This window comes from Protopterus annectens, chromosome 12.part0, assembly GCF_019279795.1.
Source record: "Protopterus annectens isolate FY-2018-M chromosome 12.part0, PAN1.0, whole genome shotgun sequence".
Taxonomy (NCBI): Eukaryota; Metazoa; Chordata; order Ceratodontiformes; family Protopteridae; genus Protopterus; species Protopterus annectens.
The window spans coordinates 475,285,269-475,307,744 of NC_056746.1; the positions used below are offsets into that span (position 1 = coordinate 475,285,269).

The 22,476-nt window shown below is 37.7% G+C and overlaps 1 protein-coding gene across 2 annotated transcripts in view; it reads left to right on the forward strand.

The window, feature by feature from the left end:
• Positions 1-10,980, forward strand: part of CACNA1H (calcium voltage-gated channel subunit alpha1 H) — a 2,347,924-nt gene extending 2,336,944 nt beyond the window's left edge. The window contains exons 32-33 of one of the 2 annotated variants that reach the window (XM_044089567.1): positions 2,053-2,228; positions 8,587-10,980. In XM_044089567.1, coding sequence (XP_043945502.1) covers positions 2,053-2,228; positions 8,587-9,777 — 1,367 coding nt within the window. In that variant the 3' untranslated portion in view covers positions 9,778-10,980. The remainder of the gene's footprint in view (positions 1-2,052; positions 2,229-8,586) is intronic. The other variant, XM_044089568.1, reaches the window with a different exon arrangement.
• The last annotated feature ends 11,496 nt before the right edge of the window (positions 10,981-22,476 follow it).

Below are 22,476 nucleotides of genomic sequence, written 5' to 3' on the forward strand. Positions count from 1 at the left end.
TCTTATTTCTCATCTCCTGTCCAAAGTGATTAGTCAGGGGCAAAACAAGAACTTTTTTGAAACTGTATTCCAACTTGCACACCAGTTTTCAAAATACCCCTGCCCAACAGCAGAAAACATTTGTTTCTGCACAGTATATCTTTCAAATAATGAAAAAAGTCATGAAATGACTGTGTGTGCAAAATTATGAATTTAACCCACCAAGACTTGTATAAAAAGCCACTTTAACCAAACATACAACCATAACTCTTGATAAATGTGTCAGAATATTTTAAATATAAATTCTATCATGTTTCATTGCACAAAGACTAGATATAAAGACCTAAATTTTACTTGGGACGTAAATCAGACATGTTAGAGAGACTGATATGTTTCTCAGAGAATTCCCAGTCTATGGAACAGTTCTCCATCCATGTGAAGCAGAGTTTCTCCATATCCCTATTTAAGCTCAACTTAGACCAGTGGCTGTGTAATTGGAAATTCACCCCTGGTCTGTCTCCTATGCCTTGGATGGACAGCGGCAGTCAATAAATCACCTCCTATATAAATCAAATTTGTGGGTCACATTTGGATTTCACAGCTAGGCTTAAAAGGGTCCTAGTGTTCCTTAGCCTAGCATACACATATGAGCCTATGAAGTAAGTTATTTTTAAAATGCGTATGCTGTTGTGTACATGGCATATGTTTGACTATCCTTTTGTTCTGAAATCTCCTGCAGAAAACATTCTTCTCTGTTCCCACACAGCTTTCTCTACCTGGCCCATCCCATATCACTGTCCCTCATACATGCAACCTTTTCAATACTGGTTACACCCCCTTCAGTCCTCCTAATTGTCTTTTTTCCTATATACTCTACCTCATAGTCATTCCAGACATCCTTCAGCCATAATGCTGTCCCTCACCTGCCACAACATGCATAACTCTTTTCTCATCTAGTATCTCATCCCATGCTGCTCCCATGTTTGTAGCCCCGCTGAAAAATGCATCGGTAGTGTGATTTACTACACTATGGCATACGTTCAGGGAAATCCTCCAACTGTCAGGAGCACATTTATTTGCTAATTGGAAGTCCCTTGCAATGCTTTCTAATAAACTCTACCTTGTAGAAGCCCTAGTGCAAACTAATAGCAGGCCTTGAAGTGAACATCAAGTAAACATGAGCAAGGCAGGGATGGGAGAATGGTTAAATTTTAATTAGCATAAAAGACAAACAAAAGTAAGAACTACAGTGTTTCAAAACAAAGCCAGGGCAGAAATACTCTTCAAAGACTTAACAAATTTCTTGCTAATGAACTTTAAGCTACTGTACCAAAGAACATACATTATTTAGCTCATGAAGTAGCATGCAAACAATTCACAACTAGGCTTACTTAACAAATAACAAGAAAGTGAAGGTTTGTTTTTTAGGCATAGTCTGTCCCTTAAAATGTGCAAAAAGTAAGAATAAACAGGCTAAACATGAACCAAAAGCAATATAAAAATTTGAATGAATGTAGGGTGTATGTATTCAATTAGTTCTAGACTCAGTCCATAAGTGAACTATGGCACCATATCTTAAGAACGAAGTTGAAGCAATTAAGAACAGTTAGAAAGCATCACCCTTCCCTATGGCTGTTGGGGAACATTGGAAAACAGTACAGATAATTCCTGAAACTAGGAAATGTCATGGAAACTCCCATAGATATACAGCATTGTACATAATACTACATATGAAATTGGTTATTTGAAAATAAACAGGCTAACTAAAATGCAAAATGTTAAAGCACAACATTTTAAAGTGGCATATGATTTCGGATTAACTAGTACTGATACTATAAATGACCTGTGAAAACTGTAACTTACTGTTTTATCTATAATATTATTGTATGAATTTTAATGAGATTCAGATGTGTGCATTATTAAAGAAGTAATGCATTTATCACAATGTAGTGTTTCTTATTTGTAATCGTTAAGGAATATCCTGTTACATTTTTATTTTTATTGTCAGTATACATGCAACCTTAAAGTGCCTATGGAATGCAAGCACTAATTTATTTTTCCCATGTTGCATAGGGTCAGTGACATCTGTTCAATCCCAGCCTGCTGAATCCACTTCATTTCTTAGAATTCCAGAAGAACCATTTCAGCCATCATCTGCTCCTTGTAGTGATACCATTAACCTTCCTAAGATTCCTCCCCCTCACCTAGCACCAAAGTCTCCCAGTGTGACCAGATTGCTGCGCAGACAGGTATAATCCATTGCTGAAATCTTTGTACACACTCTTATTTAGATTTTTTTCTTTTCATCATTGTATTAACTTTTTAAGTACTTTTTACAGGGAGAAATTGCATTATCCTGAGGAATTTACTGGATGCCGCAGTCAACTAACCTTATTACAGCATACTGCACTATTAAATTTGTAATATAATTGTGCTTAACACAGCATAGTTTATAGAAACATCCATATAGTACACAGTTAGTATATTTATGTAATGCAGCCATGTAAATATGAACTTAGATAGGGTATTACAACATGCTCCCAATTTGGAAGAAAGTAATTTTATAAAAAAATACATTTGAAGAAATGTGAAGTTTTTTTCAACATGAAATTATAGGTTTTGTTCTGAAATGTAGGTGCTATTATGCTTTCAATTACACTCATGCACTTGGGTGGGAAAAGGAAATCATTGGGTAATCAGGGAGTTTTTGGCTACTACAGACAACAGGTACCAAGGAGATTTTTATTACTAGACCAGCTTGTTTTGGAGTCACAGATACGTTCTGTAGTTCATGTGGTTGCCTATTATCAATATATCACTTTGCTTTATTGTTATTAACAAGTACAGGTAAGTGGAATGTACCACAGTATGTACATGTTTAGCCCTGACTTAGTTCAGAGGGATAAGTTATCAATTTACCATTTACAAACCAGTATTACAAGTTTAAGACCTCAGTCAGTAGATACATTTCTAGACACATGTATGAAAAATGCTATCAGAATGCAGTGAAAAAAAAAAGAAACTATAGCCGGGTCTGAAGTTATCTGGATATTGTACACTGGTAGAGTTTATTATTTAGTAAATGGAATTGCTGTGAGAGTGTTGTGCATTTTTATTATCTTAAGAAATATCATGTTGTAGTATAACTTAGAAAGTAACTCTTTAATTAGTAATGACATTAAAAGTACTTTAATGTGATTAACTGGTCCTAGTGTTACTACAACAGTGTGCATTTTCACTGCTAGAGGTTAGATAGATGTGATTTTAATTTCTTTAGAGTAATTTGACTTTTAGGCTGCCATGGTGGTGCAGTGGTTAGTACTGTCACCTCACAGCAAGAGGTTCTCCAGTTCTGTGCGGAGTCTGCATGTCCTTCCTGTGGTCATGTGGGTTTCTTCCAGGTGCTCTGATTTCCTCCCACATCCCAAAGACATGCTGTAGATGGATTGGACACACTAAATTGTCCCTAGGCATGAGTGCGCGTGTGTGTGCCTTCTCGACACCGTAAAACTCTACTGCCAATCATGAGCGGACAGGTGATCTGCTGTGGTGACCCCTGACCGGGAAACGCTGAAAGAAGAAGAAGAAGAGTCATTTGACTTATAATTGGAGATGAAAGTGAATTCTAAACTATACAGACTGTGACAGAAATGATCTTTAATGCAGTCCATATTGAAGGGTATTGAGTAGAGTTGTGAACTGAAATGAACAGACAGGGAGGGCTTTTTTTAGTGGTAGACTTTAAATGGAGTATATATCCTGGGTTATCCTGAATGTGTTTATTTGGAAGCTTTATTTTAGAACCATTGCTGCAGTAAGGAGCACCTGGAGGTCAACAGCAAGTATTGTACATAGAATGGCTGGTTGAGTAGAATGGATGAAGGTCAGTTGTTCCATGTGACATTTTTTCATTGCAATGCTCCATTCTGTATCTTTATTGCTTTTCAATAATGACTGGCAAAAGATATCTTGCTGACTGTTCTGTTGAAATGAATTGAACAGCCAAAAACTGGCATGCTCAACAATGTTATTGTGTTGATGTTTATCTAACTGTAGTATATTGAATGTTTCCATTGGTATTAGATCTGCTACACATCAGTGAGCAGAGAGAACCCCAAAGTAAACCTTCACATGAATGATTCCTGTTCTAAAGCAAAGTTTAGCAGACCGCTAGTAAAGAGTCGTACTTGTGTATTAATGCCATTTACTGGCAAACCAAAGTTCTTCTTACAGAAGTGTACATTAACAAAACAAGTAAGCATTCAGTGCATCGCATTTACCTTTTTCCTGCTTATGTGTTTATCATGTAATAATTTCTGATAATGATAATTCAGTGTATGTGTGGAAATTCTTCTTCTTTCGGCTTTTTCCCAGTTAGGGGTCGCCACAGCGGACCTGTCCACTCATGATTGGCAGTGTAGTTTTACGGTTCCAAGGTGCCAGCCCAGCACCCAACCTTCCACAGAAGGCACACACATGCATGCACACACTCACACCTAGGGCCAATTTAGAGTGTCCAATCCACCCACAGCATGCCTTTGAGATGTGGGAGGAAACCGGAGCACCCAGAGGAAACCCAAGTGACCACAGGGAGGACATGTAGACTCCACACAGAAGGCACCCCAGCCAAGAAGTGAACCAGAGAACCTCTTGCTGTGAGGCGGCAATGCTAACCGCTACACCACCGTGGCCACCCTATGTGTGGAAATTAGTACTTTTGAAAAAATGTCACATTTCAAGAGTGCTTCCACATTGCTAAAATAATGTCATAAAGTTACAGAGTACTTAACTAGAAAGAATTTATAGAAACAATATGATTCAATGGCAAAAGGCTGAGGCTAGAATTCAAAGACAAGCATAGTGTGGATATGCAGTGCTAATATTCTGGAGTTCACTTTCTCGAGTGGCTCATGGTTATGTATTATGCCACAGCTTTGAATTCCCACACCCTTCACTTCGCCAGTAAATCATGCTTTACTGTGCACTGTGTACCTTTATATTCCAGCCTACATATTAAAACACTGACTGCTACTTCACTGAAACCAAATGATGACTAACTATAGACTACAAATTTGTACCATACATGTTATTCAAAGCAGCCTGTATTTATATAGTAAGCCCCTCAGGTTTTGCAGAAGAGAAGCTTCTCTTCTATATTTATTCATTTATTTATTTATACTTATTTTTAATTTGTTAGCCAGGGCAGAGTACTTATCTGAGTGAACAGAGTTGTCAGGCTCAGTCCAGAGCATGCGAGTTGAGAACAAAATCATATCCATAATATAAATATTTTTGCAAATTTTTGCAAAATATTATAGGCAGAAGATGAGATGTATATATTTTATAAGTCTTTTTTTAGAAGTCTGTCCCCAAAATAATCAAACGCATTAATTGCACTTGTTCCCCAGACTGTTTATTCTGAGAGCTAGGAGTTCATGAAAGTGAATGGAAAGATCTAGATGGAGAAGCACTGTGAAGGAGATGTGAAGTATTTAAGGGGGGATGAGTAAAGTAAAGAGAAGAGAAAGGTAGAATTATTATTTGAACAAAATCTCAGGATTAGATATAATGGAGTGTTGTGATTCTCAATATAGTTAACAGAGCTTAAATAATACCATAGTTCAAGAATTAGTTGTGCTGAGTGTAAAATTTAGGATATGAGTTGATTTCTTTTAAATTTCTTAGGAAAAGGCTCCCATGGCATTATAGCCAGCGCTGAAAAGCTGTTTTCAGTGAAATATAAGGTGGATATTGGGGTGAAAAATGCAGGACCAGAAGGTGACAGAAACTGTAGGGTGCAGCTGGTGGTCAGAAATGTTATATGGCTAGTGAAAAAATGGAAAACACTTTTGTTTGACTAATTTGAAAGTCAGAGATCTATGAAGAAACTTGAGTCTCTGCTGTTGGGAGTTATTTAGCTTTAACAAGCACTGAGCAGTGATGTTCCCTTTTGATGAATTCTCATATATTGTTTGAAGTCACCTTTTTTGTTTTTTTTTGAGGCAGCATTGATGATGTAAAGACATTCCTTTCCCAATTGCTATTCTGCCTTCTGGAGAGTTGCTTTGCCTGTAAAAACTGTTCATTGATCTCTGATTTTGTGATGCTAGTCTGTTGCCTAAAAAACAGATGTGGTCACTATGAATACCCAAGTATTGAAATACTTTTACTGCTTCATCCTGTTAGTACCAAGTTATTACCAAGTGTGCTCCCTTTATCTAGTAATGAGAGTATTTTTAGCTGTGTTCCAAAAATCGTTCATTTAGTTGATTTATTGTTTAGCATGAGATTATTTCCTTGTAATGAACCAAGAAATTTGTTAAGATCATCTTCTCTTTATTCTTTTATAGTGGTGGAAGAAGTGGTAGACGGCCATATTGTTAGTGATATTGTTAAATTACCATGTGTTCTGCATAGGTGGGGAAGGTTAGCAGCGAGTTTACTTATTACTAAGGAGATAAGTACTGAGAGGTATCTCTGTATCTTCAGGAATAACTTTGTTGAAGATAGTTATGGAAGTTATAGTTGAACCTATATGAAAGTTGAAATTCCTATTGTATTTAAAGATTTTAAACCATTAAATGGTATCATAACCCATTCCTGAAGAGACTTTAAAGATGAGTAAGAGGGTGTGACCGAACACGTCAAAGGGCTTGTTAAGGTCTACAAAGACTGATTGATATAAGTTGCTCTTGTTCATGTTTGAAATAAGCAATCTGTTAAAATATGTTTTATTTTGCCTTGCCTATAATGCACTTAATTTCTTGGAGACACTTATATGTTTTCTGAATATATTCTGTTATCTGAAAATATATCAGTTTTGAACACTTTTCTAGAGTTGATAATGTTGGTATTGGTCTATAGTAATTGCAAGTGGCTAGTTTATTGGTTTTAGGGATAGGTTTTATAATGACACACTTACATATATTTTACATTGCATTTATAATAAGGCAAAGGTTGTAATAATGAAAAAAGGAAGTTATGAGTGTTCACTGCAAAGTTTTTTGAACCTTGGGTGCAATCCATTAGCATCAGCCGAGGCATCATTGGGAATTTGCTCTATAGATTTTTTGTACTTCTCTCCTTTTTATGTTCTGAAGTAGTATGGAAAAAGAGGGGTTCCAGTGATCAATTTGTAATATTATTTGGAGTTGTGAGTGTGGGTGTGAATGAAGATAGAAAATGCAGTAAGAAAAGCACCTCTGAGGAGGTGTGTGGTGTGTCTTCTTTTAGGGGTTCTTCAAAGGTCTTCTTTAAGTGTCTCCATTGACTTAATCTCCGAACATTTTCTTAGCTATTGCATATAGAGGTTAACCAAAAGTGAGAGGCTTTATGGCTTCTAGTAACTTTTTTATCTCACTTCCTTGGTAGAATGATGCTGTTCTTATTATCTGATATAGAGGGTGTTTCCCATTGTTTTCAGGCTGCCTCATTTGTATAGGGTTTTTAGCCCTTTCATAATCCGAAGATTTTGAGGGATTTCTTTTCTCTTGAGAGAAGTGCCAAGTTTAAATGTCTTGGCTATGTAAATTAGGTGTGTGTTGGAAAAAAATATTTGAACAGATTTCTTGAGATAGATTTTGCTTTAAAATTGTGTTGTTTTTGTTTTGTTTTGCTTTGGTGGGAGGGGATTAGGGCACACTATATGCAGAATGTCAGAAATTTACTAAGAGAAATCTAAAGATAAAATTATAAGCAGAAGTGATCAAAAGTGGACAGCAGTAATATAGAGATGGATAAAATGTTAGTGGAGTTGTTGGTTATAGTGAGAACTAGGAGTAAGTGATTCCCTTTAAAGTTTGGTCATGTTCCTCATTAACTAGTTACAATAAACATTGGTAGGTTAAAAGGCTTTGAACAAACTTTTAAGTTGTTTTATTCTCAACCTTGTAGTGAGGAACAGACATTAGATTCTATACCAGACCAAATATATCTTTCCTGTTCCGTGGTTATATGACCTGTTTCAAAGAATGTATTAGCTGGGGGTACAAGGGAATGTTTGCTGTCTCTACAAAACATTAATTTAGTCAAAGGGTTTCAGTCATGTGGGATGCAGTCAGAAGGCATTTGATCTTCTGACATTCATATTTTGAAATAAAAACATTTTGTATTACAGGATTTTTTTTTCAGATTTCTTCATACGGCATCCTTTAAAAGAATTGTGTACTGGCCTGTATTGCTGTCTTATATTTATTGCATGTGACAATACTAACAATCTAAGAATGAGAATGCAGCAGTGCTGTGGATATGATATCTAAATCTTAGCTTTACCATTTGATTATTTATGAAGTTCATTTTATAGACTTTTACAATTAATAATTTCATTATTTTCATTATGTTTTTATTAAGAAGTACAATTTTTGCTCTGCAAATAACAATGGATATCCCCAAGATTTTACTTTCACTTGTGTATATCAGTTTATCACTGAATCATTGTTGTTCTCTTACTTTTGTCAAATAAGCATGACATTTCTTTTTATATGTCACTATCATGTAACTGTGTGTGTATATGTATGCATGCATTTTTGTGTGGGTGTGTATACGCTTTGTAAGTCAAGTTAATTTTTATTAAATATTTCTCAGTTTTGTTTTTCTTCTTTTTTTCAGGAAGCTATTAGAATGGACTCATTAGATTTTCAGAGTATTGATTCAAAGGATAGCCTCCAAGTGCAGTCTAATGACAGTCTGCAAATCAAGGTGCCTTCTCAGCAAACATTAGTCCCTCCTTTATTCTGTCCAAATCCACTGTCTCCACAAGTAACTCCACAACCTTCTCCTATTTTACGGTCTTACAGCAGGGCATCCAGTGTCCATACTCACAAGCAGGTATATAGCCAGCACAGTATTCCAGGCAGAACCTCACATCGAAATAGCCACGGTACTAGTACTGGAAGTTCTGTGTTTGAAAGTATAGATCCAGCAGATGAGGAAGTAAGGAATATAAACAGTTCAGTAAAAGAGCAGAGAGGACACTCTGAGGGAAGAAGTCTTTCACTATCACCTTTTATTTCCCCATCTGCTTCACCCATTCCCTTAAAGAATTGCAACAGTACAATCAGTCTAGCTGGACTCAGTAGCAAAGATAAAGATTTAAAGAAATTCTATAGTGTTGATGCACAGGGATTCTTGACGAAACCATCCTGGTCAGAAGATCAGAGAAGGCATTCAATTGAAATATGTCCATCTTTTGATGATGCAGATACAAGTATTGAAGAATTTTTAGATCAAAAAGAGAGCCTTTCTAAAGGCCTTCAGTCACAGTCAGAATATAATCATGGTACTCAAAGAAAGAAGAAGATGAGCCCGCCCTGCATCTCCATAGAACCTCCCACAGAAAGTGAAAATTCCAATAAATCTCTCACAAAGACATCTGAAAATAGCATGTTATTACGTAGGCGAACACCATCATGTGACTCTACAGCTTATAAAGACTCTTTAGATCTTTTAGATCCTCAATCTGGGGATCAGACTTTTAAGGGTGAAAGAAGAGCTGTGCCATCCTGTCGAAGTGAACATCTTTCTATTCCAAATTTTGCTTTTGATCAAGCAGATGGAAGCTCTCTACGTAATCTCCCTGATCTCCAATCTGATACAAATCAGTTAGTGCACCACTCAGCAGTGTCTGTGGACTTCAGGTCAGATAAAGGAGATCTGGAAATGAAGAAAATGAATCATTTAAATGTTTTGTCTGAGAACTCTGAAAATAATGAGTTAAGTGTTCCCAAGAGTCCTTTAAGGAAACGAGGGCTTATTCGCATGGCTAGAACACAAGATGAAGACATAGATGACCCAGTATAGCTTTTATAGAATCAAAGTGCATTGTTAAATACTTTTTTCTAAAATAGAGGGGTACAATAATTGCAGTTTTTTTCTGACAAAGAACTGCTCAAGAGACCAAATGACTGCTGAGATTAGATGTCATGCCTTTTAACTTAATTTCTCATTGACACCATAGGAAAGGTTATGGCCACCACTCATTTTTCATTGGTGACCATTTGGCCTTCTATTAAGGAAATATTTTGAGAACCTGATGGGGCGTTAGAAGAACCACTGTGTTTCCTGTATTCAGTTGCTGTTTACTTGATATATGGAATTTTGCAAAAGGAATATATAAAACGGGATATGCAAATATCTAATAAATGAAACTTGGACTAGTTCCCCACATTACTCAATCACATTGATTCGGGTTTGCTTATATCTTCATAGGCACTTTATTGTGCACAGCCACAGTATGCAAAAGTGCCCCAAAGACATGAACTGTAAAATGTATGTATATCTGCAGTATAAATAGAAATAATGTATTGTGAAAAAATATGTCTTCATAATGCACATATTTTTATATAGAATTATACTGTTTTGCACACATTGATTTGAATTCAGACTATGATGGTGTTTTATGGTGTTACAACCTATATGTAAATTAGATCCATTCCTTTTAGAATGTGTTTCTTTTTATTATTGCCTGCATCAGAAACATGTTCCTGCCTGCTGCTTTTTTTCCTTTTTTCTACCATATTGTCCTACATTAAGAACCAAACTGCTAATGAATTGTAACCTGTGCAATAATTAAGTTATTCATTCCATATTTCTTAATTGAATTGATTTTTCCTTTACTGAATCCAGGATTGCAATAACCGAAAAAAATGTTACCAATAAGGTGCAGTAACTAAAGACAAGATAAAAATGGAGAACATAGTAAGTTATTAAATAAAATGTATTATTTTTGTTTGCAGTCAAAGTAAATTATTAATACTGAAGTACAAAGATATGTTTGTCTAAGTGAAGTCCACTGTGGAAATTTTAAGTTGGCAGGGTATGTTTATCAACAATATGCCATTGAAGTTACAGTTGTATGTCTAATTTATTTTAATTAATTATCTCCAAAAATTCTACTCTGCCACTTTACTAGTAATCTGGTTTGAAAAAGAAGAATTGTTTTACATTTTCCAGCTTTGGATCAGTACACGGCTTCACTCGCAATTAAAATCATCTGTGCACATACCTTCTTTGGGTTTTAAATCATTTATGATCTTTTATGTTCTACATATGGTCATTTACTGGCAACAGGAATGTTTTACCAAAACAATGGTTCACAAACTATGACCTAATATTCATAAGCCTTAACCATTATTTTAAGCACTAAGAGACTAATGTCCTGCACTTGATATGCCCCTGAATGAATTGTTCAGCATTTTTCTCCTTTTAAATGCTTTCTTTATGCCAGATATTCTCAGCAGTTAACCAACATGTTTTATTTACAGACCACTAAATGTGAATCTGTTTTGTTCTGCCTACCAACATACCACATTTAACAAAACACTGGACATGAAGCTGCTTTGCTCCATCTAACAGCATACAACACTTTTACCAAAAACTATACCTGAAGCATGAACACGTCATTAATCTGAATAATATAATGAGGCATCCATACACAAAATGTATAGGGATGTGAATGAAATGATCTCAATGATGACCCTATTTTCACTCAAATTGATAGTTTGGAATTCTGTGACTGGATAGTAAAGACAGTTCTAGTAACACTGATTTTTATAGAACACATTAGCCTACTGTTTTACTGCTTCACTGGGAACTTGGGTAGCATCTTTAAGGATGTGATGACTTTCCTGATGCTAACACAACTCACTGTCTGTAGGTGTTATGACTACTAGACAGTATGAATACATGCCGCTGAATAGCATTAAGCAAGACAGCTTGACCAGCTGTAAGTCACAAAGCCAAGGTGCACCACACTGGAAGATAAATGGTGTCCACATATCCTGCACAGTCCTACAAATTCCCAGGGTACTAACTATGATCATTTCTTTTCTTCTAACCTGTAATAGTCTTGGAGTTATTTTAGTTAAGAATTGAACTCCAACCATTGCATCTCTTCAAGACTTTGGAAAATATTGTCAGTCTTCGTAACAAAATGAATTTCCTGCAGAAAACAATTTACATCAAATTTAGTTTCTGCTTCCATACTACATGGACAAATGTTTATCCCAAAAATCCAGTATTATATTAAAATTGTAAAGGGAATGATCATTGTTACATTATATATGCAGATAAAAAAATATGTATGGGGGCAACTACTGTTTGTCTACATGAAGTTAATTAACACTCAGAATATCATAACTCTAAGGTCTCCAGGCTGGTTTGTTCATAGAAGATGAAAATGTGATATTATATCTTTCCTTTCTATCTTTTCTCTTAGTTTTGGGGTTGTCCTTATACCATGGGGTTGGGGTGAATGGGGCTTGCCCCCTGCAAAAAAAAAAACTTTTTTATTTTTTGACCTTGGAAGTGTTGCTGTTCTACATTGATTGCCTAATCTTGTATCAGTTGGAGACATGAGTATTCATAGTAAATCCAAATGTCTGCAACTCAATGGCTTTACTTTGCAAAAATCAGTAATATGTTTTGTAAACAGTTATCTTAAATGTTATAAATCCCAACCAGCAAGAAATACAGCTGAGAATAATTCCAACAGGATGTATAGATATTTTAAACCAAATTTAATAAGCACTTTCGATGAGGTCGATGCATCCCCTTCTTCAGACAACATACATCATAAACACAGCATCTTTATACTAGCGTACCTTCCTTACTTAATTATTCAATTAAGCAATTGTTTTTATTAAAGGGACACTTATAATTTTAAAAAGACATACAACAACAAATCTAAAAAACATGCACCAGTGTGTACTTTCTAAAAACTATCTGCTTAATAAAAAACCCACGTTTGCTTATACCGGTACTTATCAGGTATCATTGATTAAACGCAAATGTATTAAAACTAACAGCCTTGTCTTGCGTATATCTGGATGCCCATATTTAAACACTCAACAACTTTGATTTACACTATTTGTTTATTCGACAACTAACTTACCTTCGTATTAAATATGTTCGTACTCGAAGAACCCTAAAATCATTCAGGACTCTGCCCTTCTGAGCTGGGAATTTCTGGTTAAAGGCTTATAGTGCATGCATATCTGAACTGCTTCTTACTGAAGTTGGTACGCCTTGTTTGCTGTGGCATAGACTGGATTCAGGCCTGCTGGATCTAGCTTTGTTTGTGTAACTTGAGCACTAATCCAGGCATTCTCTAAAGTATTCAATTGTATTTATTACTGCGTGGTAGTAACTTGATTAAAGTGTAGCTATCATTCTAAGTCTTTTGGATTAAGCACTTGGGCTTCAGACCAGTTGTTTTACATTAGGAAGGTTTGTGGCATGCACTGTGGTGGCAGGACAGGTAGCTTTCATCCTTCTAAGTTGGGAACTGCTGATTGAGAGCCCAGTGTCTGTTATTCTTAAAGTGTATTAGTTCTGGTTTAAGCACTTGGGCTTCAGGCCAGTTATTTTACATTAAGAAGGTTCGTGGTCTGCACTCTTGTGGGAGAAGAGGCTGGACTCTGCCCTTCTGAACTGGGAATTTCTGGTTAAAGGTTTATAGTGCCTGAATATTTGAACTGTATCTTACTGAAATTGGTACACCTTGTTTGCTGTAGCATAGACTAGATCCAGGCCTGCTGAATCTAGCTTTGTTTATATGCTTGTTGTTTGTTTGCTTGTTATTTCCTGGAACGCTAATTCCACCTAATACGCAGCTTCTCAGCACTTCTGTGGATCACTAGTGATATCTGCATTGCTTACTGTACTTATTTCCTTGTTTCACTTGAAAGAAAGTTACTGTTTGTCGTTTTTGCATTTAAGTTACCTGTAACACATTGCACTTAAGTTACATGGCACTTGCTCACTAAAGCAATTATATAAGTCAGCACTAAAAATTAAAAGCACTACACCCTCACTCCCCACTGGCCCTTGTTTTCAATTATAAAGGAATTCCCAATATTATTCCAGCATGTCCAAAGGTCAGTTGTCAATCTCCTCTCCGGTCCAGCTGGTGAATCTGGGAATCTTGAGGCAATGTTACAACTGCCTCATGTACACAGACAACCCTCTCCTCCTCCCAACAAATTCCAACACATGTGAGAGATGCAACCATATAGCCAAACTGGAGGCTAAGCTCTCTCAACTCAGTACTGGCATAAACAGTCAGGAGGAGAAGGAAACCACACTCACTACAATTCCAGTCTCACATAGACCTACCACGACAGCAAACCAAACACATAATCACACAAAAACATATTCGGAGGCTCTAAATAAAGATCTGCCTAAGCAGCAGAGACCTCCAAAGCAGACACCCAAGCAACCGCTACCCCAAAACAAAACACGTGCAACACATATCTCACAAAGCCAGTGTGCCAAACAGTCACAGCCCTTAAGACTAAACAACACACCTGATACACTTGTAATAGGTGACTCTATCATCAGGCACAGTGACGTCCCGCTCACCAGGCTGAACAAGGAGAGGGTCACGGTGAGCAGCCTGTCAGGCGCTAGGATCCGCCACATAACACAAGCACTCAGGTCACTCCAAGGCAAGTACAAATATGACTCAGTCATTGTCCATGCTGGTGTGAATGACCTGAGACGTACCTCCCTGGACTACATGAAAAGAGACATAGAGGAGATCTCTGAGCATGTAGCCCAGGCCGGTATGACCCTGACCTTGAGTAGCATCTTACCCTCACCAAGAATGATGCCACAATATGAAGACAAGATGATCAATTTCAACAATTGGCTTAAGTACTGGTGTCATTCAAAGGGGATCCAATGCCTGTCAGCTTGGGATGATATGCTCGACAAGCCACGATGCTTCGCTAGGGACGGCTTGCACCTGTCACCCCTGGGCTTTCGGATATTGGCAAAGGCTCTTGTTACCCCCATAGTGCCTTTTTTAGGCAAGGCTCAAAAGACAAACCCACCTCCATAGGTATGACAAGGGATAAGAAATTAAGAGTAATACTACTCAACGCCAGAAGTCTAAACCTCAAGATGCACGCACTCGAAACTCTCCTTAGCATGGAGAACATCGATATCTGTGCAGTAACAGAAACCTGGTTCAGGGCTCCCGAGAGCACCCCAGCACTACCAGGTTATACCTCATACCATGCTTTTTGGCCCCAAAACTTGGACCGAACCACAAAAGGAGGGGGAGTATCGATATTCATCAAAGATACCCACACCTCCAGGTTGGTGGCAAAGCACGAAGCATCAGAGACTATCCATGTGCAACTAACAGTGGGTAAAACTGCCTTCCAGTTTATAGCCTGCTACAGACCACCCTCCCAAACCCAGGAACCCCACTCGGCCTTCCTGAGAACACTGGAAAATATGAAGGTCTCTCCAAACACCATTATATTGGGTGACATCAACTACCCAAACATAGACTGGGAGCATTACTCTAGCTCCTACACCCTAGCCCAAAGGTTCCTAGAATTTATAAACTCAAATGCTATGGAACAACTTGTTACCACTCCCACAAGAGGGAAAACATACTGGACCTGATCATCACCAACATGGGGACTCTATGCTCCAGACCAGAAGTGTATCCCTCACTGGTAAGATCAGGCCATAAACTAATCTCACTGGATATTCACACCCCGACCCCACCCCCTGCCCAGAAAACCACAGTGAAAAACTTCTCTAAAGCAAATTTCACACTCCTCAAAACCGAGGTGGAATCCTTCAAAGCCCCCGGGCCTGTGGAAAATACGGCCCAGACTGCAGAATCCTTTATAAATGCATTCTATGAACACCTTCAGGAATGCATGGATCATGCGATCCCAAATAAAACCAAGACGCAATCCTCCAAAGGCAGATGTCCTGTCTGGTGGACCCCAGCCATAAACAAACTATACAATAGAAGGAGAAAGCTACTAAATGATAGAGCAAAATCCCAAAAAGGGAAGGCATCACAGATCAGTATTTGCAAAAAACTACGGGCACTCATAAAATTGTCTAAGGCCAGCTTCGAGAGAAAAATTGCACGGGACACTAAGGATAATCACAAGGCTTTCTTTAGTTATGTTAGGAACCTGGGTGGTAATTACCAGATATGCTCAGAATTAGTCCAAAATGACAAAAAATACACCAAACCCACAGACATTGCCAACATCCTAGCTGACAGGTTCAGTGCAAACTCCCCCCCCCACCAAAAGGGCAAATATCTGTCCCAGCAGAGTGCTGCCCCCCCTGACATCTCAGATGCTCAGGTAAGAGCCGCCCTCTCCAAAGCAAAAAACACAGCATCAATGGGACCAGATGGTGTCCTGGGCTGCATCCTACATGAACTCCAAGAAGAGCTAAACCCAAATATAAAACTACTGTTCAATTTCAGCCTTACTACAGGATATGTGCCCAAAGAGTGGCGTACAGCAACAGTGGTCCCTCTCCATAAAGGTGGTGCCTCAACGGATCCTGGAAACTATCGCCCCATAAGCCTGACTAGCTTGGTCTGCAAAGCTATGGAAAGGATCATCATGGACCTCATAAATAAAGATATTGGGGACCTACAGACACTGGATCCTACCCAGTTCGGCTTTGTTAGGGGCAGATCCTGCCTCTTAAACCTGGTTGATTTCATTGAAACAGTCACCAAGGCCATTGACGAGGGGAAGGTGGTCCACACAGCCTACCTGGACCTCGCAAAAGCCTTAGATACAATACCCCACTCGGGCATTATAGATAAGCTCACCAGCTTAAATATAATCCCCTATGTCACTAGATGGATTGCAAACTGGCTCAAGGACAGAACCCACATGGTTAGAATTGCTGGAGCCATGTCAGACTCCAAACCAGTTACAAGTGGTGTCCCACAAGGCTCAGTCCTGGGACCTCTCTTGTTCGGTATATATTTCTCGGAGGTACAGGCCAACACGGAAGGACTGTGGCTGACCAAGTTCGCAGATGACTGCAAACTGGGCGCCATAATCGACTCTCCAGCTGACACAAGCATCCTCCAAAAGGGCCTCATAGAAACAAACATCTGGTGCCAGAGCCATGGCCTCAAGCTAAATGCCAAAAAGTGTATAGTCATTCCCTTTGGCAAAAACAAAGTGCCCACAAATTACCACATAGGTGGTAATCCATTAAGTACAGAAGAAGTAATTAGGGACCTGGGGACCCAAGTTGATAGCAATCTCTCATTTGACAACCACGTGGCCAAAGTAGTTAGAAAAACATTTTATATAGCCCACCTAATCATGAAGGGATTCACATCTAGATCAGGGGAGGTCATCGTACCTCTTTACTCATCCCTCATCAGGCCCATAATTGAGTACAATGCCCCTTTTGGGATGTACCTTACCAGACACCTGCAGCAACTGGAAAGACCCCAAAAGTACCTCACCAAGAGGATCAAAGGGCTCAAACAGATGCCATATGCTGCCCAGTTAAAGAAACTCCAGATCTACTCAGTGGCATACCGCCTGTTCAGAGGCGATCTGTGACTGATGTATAAAGCCATGTCCAACCCGGAATTAATGGACATGCTGCACCTCAGAAAATCCAAATCCCATCGAGCTATGCGCTCGAGAGACTTGAACCTCAGCACTGAAATAAATAGGACATGCTGGAGGGACAGATTCATAACCCAGAGGCTCCCTTCACTCTGGAATAAAATCCCAGTCCAGGTTAGGCAGAGTCCCTCATTGACTCTCTTCAAGAGGAATCTTGATGAGTGGATGGGTGATCATAGGTTTACCCCGGGTATCACTTCTGTGTCACTGTTAGACAGAGGCACAGTATACTAACCTCGAAAAAGGGCATAGCAAAATAAATTTGAAATGGGTGGCGAAAGCCAAACACATTCTGGCTAGGCTTATAAATGCCCTAGGGTAGATAGCCTAGTATGAACCTATGAACCTATAAATACGATAACAGTCAATTATTTTTAAAAATATAATATAAAATGCATGTATACCTATCCTTGCCTATATATGCATATTTAACTCATATAATTTAACTTTAAAATCCTCCAATTAGAATTATTTTATTTTAAATTGTTTTAATATAAACAACTTTCTACTTAGTATTTCGCTGATTTAAATAGAGATGTAAATATAAAAAATTCCCTAGCATGTTTCAAATAATTGCACAATCAATAATTTTAGCCCATGCATTTTATTACTAAATTCGTATGCCCCACAAGTTTTAACACCATATCTTTACCTACACAAAGTTTTTAATTTCAAAATACTTTTTATTAAGACATATTCATTTAGGCCTGGTGGAACATGGGCTGTTGTCCTAATCTGCCACCTTATTTCGTTCTCCTCTAGCTTTAATTGCCATGGACCACCTCTTATATCACATTGCTGCTGTTGGGAGTATTGTATATTGGAATCTGTGGTTTGGATAGTCCACTATGTGTTTAGCTAAAGCATTTGTTGTGTCCCTTCTATTGATTCAATATTGGTGCATGTTTTTTAGATTTGATATATAAGCATCCCTTTAATAAAGACAATTGCTTAATTGAATAATTAAGTAAGGAAAGCACGCTAGTATAAAGATGCTGTGTTTATGATGTATGTTGTCTGAAGAAGAGGAGGCATTGACCTCGCCGAAAGCGCTTATTAAATTTGGTTTAAAATATCTATACATCCTGTTGGAATTATTCTCAGCTGTATCTCTTGCTGTTTGGGATTTTTAACAGTTTTTATCTTAAATGTTATACTGTAAACACTTGCATTATTTCTAAATTTGTTCTGAGGAGGAATTGCCACCATTGCAATAATGTTAGCACATAGCACTTCTACATAACATGTGTATGTGAATTAATCATGTCAACACGTACAACTATAACATAGCCTGTATGAATGAAGGGACCATGTCATCACATACTAGTTCAACAGAAGCTGTGTGTATCACATAATTATGCCAGTCAGCACAAAACACTTCAGCAGAGTGTGTATATGTGTGTGTGTGTGTGTGTGTGTGTGTGTGTGTGTGTGTGTGTGTGTGTGTGTGTGTGTGTGTGTGTGTGTGTGCATGAAGCAATCACGTTACCACATGACATTTCCACAGAGATGTATGATGAAAGCATATCAGTCAATACATACCACTTCAACAGAGGATTTTTGTAGAAAGGAATCACAGTACTCAGCATTTACTACACCAGTAAAGGATGTGTGTATGAAAACAGTATGTCAGCCAGCACATATTATCTCAACATAGGATGTGTGTAGGACGAGAAACATGTCCGTCAGTACACACCACTTCAGCAAAGTTTGTGCCTATGATGGAATCATGTTAATCAGCACATACCACTTTAACAGAGGCTGTGTTTGTGAAAAAAATCATTTTAGAGTATTCCCCTGTAAGAGAAGATGAGCGTATGACAAAATCATGTCCATGACTGCATAACTCTTCAACAGAGGATGTGACTATGAAAGACTCATGTCAATCAGAGGACGTGTGTATGAAGAAATCATGTCAGCCAATAAACACCACTTCAACAAAAGCTGTGTGCATTAGTCAGCATGTACAACTACAGCAACTGATGTGTGAATGAATGAATGTATATTATTTGGAACGTACATGTCAGTAGATGGATGTTTTTATAAAGGAATCATGTTATTTAGCATTTACCACTTCCAATAGATGATCTTTATAAGAAGAAATCATGTCAATCATCACGTACCATTCCAACACAGGATGTTTGTAAGAAGAAATTTGTCAGTCAGGACATATCAGTTTAACACAGGATTTCTGTATGACAGTATCATGTCAGTTAGCAAAAATACACTGTTTGTAAGGAGAAATCATTTTAGTCAGCACACACCACTTCCACAGAGGATGTGTGCATGAAAAAGGCATGTCAGTCAGCACACACCATATTCAGAATATACCATTTCCACACTGTATATGTGTATGAGGGGAATCATGTCTGAATGAATGAATCGTATCACTGAAAACGTTCAACTTCAACAATGGATATGTGTATGAAAGCATCATATTAATCAGCATATATCACTTCAACAGAGGAAGTGTGTATGAAGAAATCATGTCAGTCAGAATATATCACTATGACATAGCATGTCTGTATGAAGGAATCAAGTCAGCTAGCATTTATCACTTCAACAGATACGTGAATGAATGAATGAATGAATGAATCATGTTGAAATGTCAGTCAGTACATGACACTTCAACATAGGATGTGTATATGAAGAAACATGTTAGTCACAACATACCAGTTCAATTGAGGATGTGGGTAAACAATATCATGTCAGTTAACACACTTCAGCAGAGAATGTAAGTATGAAAGAATCATGTCAGTCAGAGCATACTACTTCAATACAGGATTTATGTATGACAGTATCATGTCAGGCAGAACATACCAGCAAAAAAATCATTAAAATTCTTCTGCAGTCTATCTTGTTTTGCCCTCCTTAAGGCTGGAGGGAACTTTTGAAGGTAGGTTTTTGGCAAAGCTTGTAATGATTTGCAGACTGATTACATAGTACTTATGTATGAATCTATAAGGAGACAGTTTTGAGGTATAATGTCTTTGCTCAAGAACAAAAAAATTAAGATTCAAACTAAAGAAACCTTTAATTTAAAAGAAAGAAAATTTCTGTACTTGAAGATTCATCCTTAAATGTCTGATTTGCACTTTAAATCAAAATGTTTCTCATGATATCTTTCCTACTACATTTCCATCAATGGTGATGGTGATATCTGAGGATTTTTGTTATTGTTGTACAGACATTCAAACAAGAACTAATCTTCTCTATTAAGGGGTAGATGCCTGTCTCCAGGACTTGAAAGGAACAGATGTCCAACAGTCAGGTACTGGTTTTCTACGTAACAAAGTGTGTCCTACTTTTGTTGATTGGAAAAATGAGTATTATGATGTGATACAGAAGGCTACTTCAGGGAAAACTGTAGAGAAAAAAATAAAAAAAGAGAGATAATCCCTCAGTCATCAGAGTCTGAGGAGAAAGTAGGCCGTGAATTAACCATTTCAGTTCAAATGTTTTCTGCTACGGGCTTTGATATCAGTGATGATGGATAATGACGATGGCTCTTTATCTTTTGATTTCTAGCCAGAAATTATTACCTTTAGTGTCACCATTAATTTAAAATCCTTTCATTTCAAGCGATTAACAATGATGCTTTTGTCACCAAAATAAAGATATGTTAAACTCCTGAATATGAACCAGTTCAGACCTCTATCCTTACAATAGCCTAACCATTCATTGATTCTTTTAAAAAAATGGGTTAACAGACAGATAAAATGCCACCTGCTTTCTAAAAAGTAGAAAAGTATTTTATGGGGTTATTGAGGACCACATTTGTCATTATTTTCAAAAAATACAACAAAGAAACTCACATCTTTCATCCAGAAGTATTTTATTGCTATTCCACAATTCCACAATTCCAGAATAATGAAGTTTGGTGGTTTTTTCTTTTTTTTTTTTTAATACGATCAGGTGAATAAGTATGGCTAACCAGGCTACTACAAATATTGAATCCCAAAGAGAGTCTAGCATTAACCATCCATACAGAGTCTTACCACCAGTAAAGCTCAGGGTGCAGGGTGGTAGCACCCCACTGAATTAGTGACACATGCAGAAGTACAAATGCATCACCCTCAGTAGTAGCCATAGCAATACTTGTAAGTGGTGCAGTGCTTACCAGGAAGCTGACACATGCTCCCTTGTGGCAACATTGTGAAGCTTGCAATACTACAGCTAAGTTGACAGTGCTAGGAGCAAAATAAAATCCCTGCCCTATGAGCAGATGATGGCACTGCTCTGGCAACCAACTGTCACCTTCTAAGGGGATGAATGGGCTGGTGGGCTCTTGTCTCTAGTAAAAATGAATGGGTCAGCTGTTTGTCCAAGGAGGGAGGCTTAATGGTTGTTGTGGGAGAGTGGGTAATCTTATCATCTTACAAAAAAATGAGAGTGCATGGTAGATTTGTAAAGAAGCCATGTGCTTTGGCCACTCAGTATATAAGGACTGTTACATCTATGGTATAGTACCAGTCTGATATACTCAGACAAGCTCAAAGAAATTTCAAATTCAGACTCAGAAGAAAGCCATCTGACATAACACAAACAGGTTGCAGGATGGAGGGATAGGGCCATATATGGCCAACTGTAGTGAGAACACAGAAAACGCCTGTTTTTGATCTGCTCCTTTTGGTTTAGTTATTACAAAGTATGTATGTGTTAATTGGAGGTTACATTGCTAAATATACCTTTTCATAAAGTCTTTCTCATTGGAATCCATTTTTCTTTAATTTTTCAGCAATAAGAGGCAAACAGTAAAACTTTTCAAGACATTAAGTACATATTTCACATCCTTATTCAAAAGTACAACATAAATTATCCTAGTAAAAGCTTGCCATTTTAGGAAAAAAAAACAGACAGCAAAAGCTAATAAATAAAGCCATTTACAATAAATAAATAGTCACATATTGGAAGGGGACAAAACAAACAGTTGCAAATGACATTTTCCTGACATTAATTTCCTTTGCTCTTCCCTATGGTGCAAACAAGAGCTAATTTTCTTATTTTATTTTTCAGTAGGAGCAAGTAGCATCAGGCAAACCCATAAATATTTGCAACAATCCAGTCCCAG